The following is a 7565-nucleotide window of genomic DNA, read 5'->3' as shown; positions in this document are numbered from 1 at the left end:
AACATGCGGAATGCAAATCGCGTACGCATCGTACGTTAAGGCCAATTGTACGTTAACTAAAAAAAAAATGCACATGTTGCATTAAATTAGAATGGGGAAACCCGGTGCACGAGGGTCCATTACACGCGGGTCCAGAGGTGTCAGACCAACACGAGCCTTTACAAAAAAAGGAGGTTGTTTCCATGACTCAATCAGTCGAATCCATGACCCCAGGTCACATGGCAGCAACCTTACCGGTTACCGTTACTCAAAGGTGTTCCCAAACATGTTACATTAAATTTAAAAAAAAAAGTAAAACTGAAAGGTACACTGCATTTTATTAGAGTATGCCCTTAGGTCTATTATACACAAATTACAAATCAAACAAGGAAATTAGATGAATAATTTACACTTGATTTTCAGAATTATTTAATTTTGTATTTATATCTTCTTTGTTGAAATAAATAAAACTTGGATCACCGATGATTCGGTGATCCAAGTTTTATTTATTTAAACAAAGATCTAATAGAAAATTAAATTATTCTGAATGGTACATTGCATTTTGTTCAAGTATGCCTTTAGGGCAAATCAAACAAGGAAATTAGATGAATAATTTACACTTGATTTACAGAATTATCTAATATTTTTTTATTTAGATCTTCTTTGTTAAAATAAATAAAACTTGGATTACCATTTGAATCGGTTGTTACCGGGGATGGAGAGAATCCAGAGTATCCCCTCTCGACTTTTGCTTTGCATAATTCGATAATGTACTTTCTTAAAACTTGTTCTTGAACCGAAAGTTGAGCTTCATAATCCTCCAACGGCATCCACTGTCGAAATTATGGCATAAATTACGTTTTTTTTTTTTTTTTTTTGCTTTCACCTGATAACTATTATGACTTTTTAGAAATGGCAATATAGACGGACCACATATATGTGTCAAAACGGTCTAATAAGTTAAATAGAGTCTTGACTCAAAACTGTAATTTTTAGTACGGGTTGGGTTTAGTTACTGCATAGTCGATGATGACACTGCATTAACCAACCCACCCGACCTGGCTATTTTGCCACTTACATTGTTTTCTTTATGACACTGCACAGCCGTTAATGATCTCAAGGGATAGATATTTAGATGTTGATGATATATATATGTCTTCTATATGTTATCAGGAGTTTGTAAAATTAACACAAGTAGGTACCCGGGCTGCTTCAATTTCTGTTTCTTGTATTTGGATCTCAAACGACAGCGGGCACATCATGCACAGGAATAATACCTCTGATTTTCCAAAGAACACGTTGTGCTCTTGACTGTCAATCCAAACAAATTGTATGCATTAAGGTCACAGTCACACACACATGAATATTAAGTTTTGAGCGAAGATGTCACAATCTGTAACACATTTTTGTGTGTGTGTGTGTATGGACACGTTCATTACATAACCGTACAATTGTACATAGGTTAAAAAGAGGGGTAAAGTGGATATATAACTGCCTTTATGCATTACATTTAAAGCGAACCGTATTAGTGTTTATGCGGTTCACGCAATTCTCTACTTATAAACAATTATGTAACGAGCGTGCCTATAAATACATAAATATATATATATATATATATATATATATATATATATATATATATATATATATATATATATATATATATATATATATATATATATATATATATATATATATATATATATATAAGGTTCATGCGAGAACCACATTTATTGCGAGAACCGCGAGAACCAATGTGAACACAACCTAAAATAGCTAAAAAAACCTAAAAAAACCCTACCCCCCCCCCCCCCTAAGCTAAAATGCTAAAAAATAAACCCCGAAAAAACCTTAAAAAATCTAAAAAAACACACAAATTTTTTTTTAATATTTTTTACATTAAAATCGCTACTTTTAGTAGCAAAAAAAAAAAAAAAAAAATTGTAGCGATTTTTTTTATAAAAAATGTTAAAAAAAAAACATTTTTTTCTGTTTTTTAGCTATTTTTAGATATTTTTGGTTGTGTTCACATTGGTTCTCGCGGTTCTCGCAATAAAGGGTGGTTCCTAACGGATCCTTCTCCTATATATATATATACACACACATGAGATCACAAGCAATCAAAGTTAAAATTTGGTTAACCAATGCTTTCTCACGCTTCAATGATAAAAAAAGGCCCTTGACTCAATACGTGTGTAATAACTACTGCTGGGTAAATATGTATGTGTGTTTGGGCAAATTTATGATTATTGATAGAATTAATTTCGTAAAATGGATTTGATGAAAAAAGGAGCGGTTTTGAGAAATGGTAGTAGAAGTCTCAAATGGGTAGATATGTCTATTTGTTTCGTTGCAACTATATCCTATTATTTCAACCTCCTAATTGAACCCTTCGGATGCACGCCAACCCCATCCCATGCTCATGGATCATCGTCAAGCGTCAACCCTTTTATATTTTTATTTTATTTCTCAGCAGCAAATGTCATTTATAGATAAAGCTCAAATGTGCATACCTGAATGCTAGTACTTCAACAAACTCTGTATCTATCTGAGACAAGTTAGATAATCAGACACTTCAGTTAGAACACAATAAAAAAGGTAAAAACGACATATCTAATTGTACATTAGAGGCTTGCTTAGCACTTACTCCAGTCTCTTCTTTGACTTCTCTAATCACCCCTGCAGTAATATCCTCACCCTGCAGAACAGACTCTCATCAGTTTATTGAAATTTCGACCAAATTACTTTTAAGTGGGTCGATTTGGGTATGTAAACAGGTCGAAAGTCAACCAGAGTATTTATTCAAATCTTACAGCGAAACAAATAGATCTTTTAAAAAATTTAGCATATATTTAATCATAAGGATTAGGATCAAATACAAAGGATCCTAATTGTAAGAAGTGTAAGAAGGATTTATAGAGTGACAAATGTCCAATAACCTAAAAAAACCCACTACACAAAAAAACCCACTACAAAAAAAAAAAAAAAAAAAAAAAAAACCTTAAACATCCACCACCACCAAAAACCTAAACCCCCCCCCCCACACACACACATCACCCACCCTAAAAAAAAAAAAAAAATTTTCTTTTTTTTTGCCGAGGGGGTGGGGGTTTAGGTTTTTGGGTGGGGGGTGGGGGGTGGGTGTTTAGTTTTTTTAGGGGGTTAGGTTTTTTTTTTTTTTTGGGGGGGGGGGGGGGGGTTAGGTTTTTTGGGGTTTTTTTGTGAGGTATAGTTTTTTTTTTGTTTTTTTTTTTTTTTTTGCCCGGGGGGGGGGGGGGGGTGTTTAGGTTTTTGGTGGTGATGTAGTGGGTTTAGTTTTAGGTTATTAGACACTTGTCACTCTATAAATCCTTCTTACACTTCTTACAATTAGAAGACTTTGTAGAATAACTTGACCCCTATTTTATAACTCCCATTTTACCACTTTTATATGTACCTCATCTTGGAAAAATAATAAACTTCCATTAAAACATTCACCTGGTGAACGGTTCCAGTAGAAATTTTCCAAAGTCCCCGTAATATCCCCATCTTCTCCTGGACAACAAGCATCTATAGAAACACAAACACAATCTAGTCAGCTAATCTAGAAAAAAAGTTCATAGATTTTGGGTTCACAGAACGACTGAACAAAATGGTTAAACCTATGTTCAGCTCTCTTTCTTTTCTGGTTTGGGAAAAAATGTTACGTTAGTTTTTGCTTCAATAGTGCACATACATACGCCACGTGCGTACACACATATATCCAAATTCATACAGGAATACATGACCATCTACAGGAAGTAATGGCAAGTTAAATATACCTCTCCCTTATCATTTAAGACGATAGCGCCAACTCGTACAATATGCGAAGCATTTGCAGGGATGGGATTATTAGTTTTAGGAATCCAGCAGAGAAGCATCAGGTATTTGGGTTCCGCATGGTGATACTCAAAACCCTCCTGCAAAATATCAAACGTTTCAGAAACCAAAGTAAAATTATCATTTATCAACCATATTCAAAACATGTATTACCTAATAAAATATGTTATAAGTTTCTACTACATGGGCAGGTTGGATGACAGGTTCCGGTTAAAATGGGTTATTTGACCTCCAAATACTTTGATGTCCGATTTTTAGTTTTCTTTACAAATAATCAAAGCGTCGTATTACACAAATAATCTAAACCTTTGAATAAACTGATGTAGGAAATTGTATGCGTTAAAAGAATACTTTGTGTAACTTTCAACATGTTCAGCCATTTGAGTATTTGATTTGCTAACCTTTTAGCTAAATGTTTGATTTAACCCGTTTGAGATAAAACTTGACCCAAATCAATTCTTATGTAAGTGGGTCGAAATTGTCACCCTCAAGTTTCTACCCATAAATTTATCCAGCAGTCACCAGACAGAATACGAGATAGCTACCTTAACTACAGTGTCAACAAGATTTGAAAGATGAATTGGCAGTTTAATCCAGACGCCTTTCTTGCCCTGCCAAAACCATCTAAAAAGTTAGAAAAAATGAAAGTCAACAATCCCCAAAATATAAAGGAAAATTGGTATTTAATAAACCAACCTTTAACCAGTTGGTAAATAATAATCCAACCTATAGAATTGGTATACAATAATCATACCTATCAACATGTTGGTACTCAATGAACTTCTGTTACTTTTTTTTAACTGAAGTTAGTTTTTAAGTTTTATTTATTACACAAACAGTCCCTGTAGTTGTAATAAAACAAACACTCACTCTCTAAAACCCTAACGTTATCCCCCAAACAAGCACATCTGGTCTGCTCTCTCTCTTACTTCACCGGTCGCCGGAGGTGGGTTGCCGGTGGCACTCCGGTGACTGATATCCAGCCACGTCACACACAACCACCCTTTCTCTCTCTTGTACCATTTATTATATACACACTCACATATGAAACCGTTAGAGGGAGAGACGACGAGGAATGAGAGAGGAAGAACAAATAGAAGGAGAGAGAGAGCGGCGGAGATAGGTGACGGAGAGAGAGTGATCGGCGAAGGAGTGATGACAGCGCCGCCGTCTACGGCGGCGGGGTGTCTCGACAGCGACTAACGGCTGAACCATGGCGGTCAGCGAAAACGGTTATTGTTGTTGTTTTTGGTGGTGGAGCGGCAGGAGTAAGACAGAGCCGGCGGAGTTCCGGTAAGAATCTCCGGCGACGGCAAATGTAACTCGAGCTTAAGTTTCTTTTTCTTGTGTCGGGTTTAGATTTTTATAAAGAGGGGTTGCTGTTGATTTGAGTTTGCAAGAAAACAACTATGTTTTTGGTTCGGGTTTTCATGGATTGGGTAGTCTCGGGTCAGATTTTGTGTTCGGTTCAGATTTGGGTTCAGGTTTCGTGGAACGGTTCGGTTCGGGTCATGTTACGGGTCGGATTTTGTTCCGGAACGGTTCGGGTCAACGGTCAAACGCGGTCAGATTCGGTCAACCCGGGTCAATAGGTGTAAAATGGATAAGGTTGAGGTTTTTTTGTTTTATAAAATAGTTAAATCTAGTAAATTACAACTACAGGGACTGTTTGTGTAATAAATAAAACTTAAAAACTAACTTCAGTTAAAAAAAATTAACGGAAGTTCATTGAGTACCAACATGTTGATAGGCAGGATTATTATATACCAATTCTGTAGGTTGGATTATTATTTACCAACTGGTTAAAGGTTGGTTTATTAAATACCAATTTTCGGTACTGCCACTATGTATAAATATAAAATACAGCAGAAGTTCCATGCACCATGTATTAAACATCTCGGTACTGCCACTATGTATTAATAAATGTATAGAACAAAACCTGCAATTTCCACTGTGACATTGAAGCTTTCAGCAGTGTACGAAAGACATCAGAATCCATATGCTCCTTCATCTCCACCACAACACCTCCAAACTCATCATCAGTTGCAGGAAGTCGTTGAACATTTTCGCTAGTCGATTGGTCCATCATACATGATGTAAAATTGGTTGGCTTGCTATATTAGATGCCTATTGAACAAAAAGGTAAAATCCAGTAAATCTAACTACAGAGCAAGATATCCAACTTAAAATGGATTTTTGAACTTCAGTCATGACTATTTCCATGTACTTTCAACAAGAATAGGGTATAGGCCTATACGGATTCAAATAATCCTACTAAGAAGGGGATGTTTGACAACTTCTGAATGGTTAAGTGCTAAACCAGTAAGAGGTCTGAACCATTAAGTGTTGAACCATTAAGAGGTCTGAACCATTAAGAGTCAGTATAATGATTAACCGTTTAGATGCAAATGTCTAACCAATTCAGATTAGAGGTCTTAACCATTCAGACTCAGTATAATGCTTAACCATTCAAAGGCAAATGTCTGAACCATTCACACATCTGCTCGGGAAACAAACAGTCTGAACCATTAAGTGTTGAACTAGTAAGAAGTAAGAGGTCTGAACCATTAAGAGCCCCATTAAGAGCTAAACAAACAGCCCCTCACACGTTGTTGTGATGTGATGGTCCCCCAAGTATGAAAGTAAAGTCTTTAAGTCGATTTCTAGTACACATTTTCACAACACAATCTACAAATTAGGTATTGTTTTCTCTTCAGTTTAATTTGCAAGAGTAGCATCAAAATATTCACTACGAAAGTGATCTTTACACGATATATCCAGACCCTTACAAATTCATTTCTATATTATAAGTGTCAACTGCCCTTTTGACTTTCGTTGACCCTAAACCCTTTGTTTCATGAATCATGCTTACCTATTTCAATTTATACAAGCAAGCAAGCAAGGAAACATACACTCCAAGTCTTGTTCAAACTTGTATTATAAAATCAGCAACAGATTCAAACTCTCAAAATCACACTGAATATGCATATATATATATATATATATATATATATATATATATATATATATATATATATATATATATTACAAACAAAGAAGTTTGAACAGTTGGCAATCAGAGATGAAATTAATACCTGTAAACGACGATAAACAACAACGAGAAGAGAAGCGTTCAAAATCGCAATGCGTCGTGAAGAGAAAACCACACATTACATATGCTTGTTTTTCCGTTGAAAAATTGAAATAATAATAAAAGTTCAAAGATAGCTGCTTGTCTGTCTGTCTGTCTGTAGCCATTATTGATAAGGGAACACCTCTGCACTACTGTCTATGAAAAGACACATTGGAATAACGCGTAGCACGGTAGTTGGAGAGTGGTGGGGGAAAGAGTTGGTATTCCTTGTGATTCTGGTTTGATTCCCACTCTCTTTGATTTTTCGATTATTCATCTGCCATGTCTTCGGGCGGGTGGAGGTCGGGTTTCCACGCATCTAGGAGAGTCAAGAGGCTGGCGGCGGCCTAGTAGTCGGCCTTGGCCACAACCTGGTGCCAAATGTTTAGTAAAGAGTTTGTAAATTGTTATGTTTGAAAATTCGTTTTTTAATATCTGAACGGACATAAGTAGAGATATTGTTCGTTCATTTATATTCGTGAATGTTTGTTAATTGTTTAGGAAGAGAAACCTTCTAAATCGCAGTGCACTGTGAAGAATCCGATATGTCTCTCTTTTACAGAAAACCACACATTACACTAGCTTGTCTGGAACC

General features: G+C 35.8%; 1 protein-coding gene across 1 annotated transcript; it reads right to left on the bottom strand.

Annotated features, from left to right (window-relative positions):
• Positions 1-292: 292 nt before the first annotated feature.
• On the bottom strand, positions 293-7565 carry LOC110873584 (nudix hydrolase 2). Its single transcript, XM_022122531.2, has 10 exons — positions 7482-7565; positions 6933-7341; positions 5777-5964; positions 4383-4448; positions 3780-3917; positions 3457-3528; positions 2627-2677; positions 2493-2527; positions 1182-1290; positions 293-812 (listed from the first exon to the last, which is right to left on the bottom strand). The coding sequence occupies exons 3-10, from the start codon at positions 5924-5926 to the stop codon at positions 594-596; spliced, it is 840 nt and encodes a 279-aa protein (XP_021978223.1). The 5' UTR covers positions 5927-5964; positions 6933-7341; positions 7482-7565; the 3' UTR covers positions 293-593.

This window comes from Helianthus annuus, chromosome 8 (assembly GCF_002127325.2).
Source record: "Helianthus annuus cultivar XRQ/B chromosome 8, HanXRQr2.0-SUNRISE, whole genome shotgun sequence".
NCBI lineage: Eukaryota > Viridiplantae > Streptophyta > Magnoliopsida > Asterales > Asteraceae > Helianthus > Helianthus annuus.
Note: the sequence above shows the minus strand (reverse complement) of the source record. Positions and strands in the feature narration are given on the sequence as shown.

Bases quoted from the DNA above. Each gene is read 5' to 3' on its own strand.
- LOC110873584 (XM_022122531.2), bottom strand. From the start codon at position 5,926: ATGATGGACCAATCGACTAGCGAAAATGTTCAACGACTTCCTGCAACT. The intron at 3,918-4,382 runs GTAGCTATCTCG...GATATTTTGCAG, and splicing joins TTGTTGACACTGTAGTTAAG to GAGGGTTTTGAGTATCACCA. The intron at 2,528-2,626 runs GTAAGTGCTAAG...AACTTGTCTCAG, and splicing joins AAGTCAAAGAAGAGACTGGA to ATAGATACAGAGTTTGTTGA.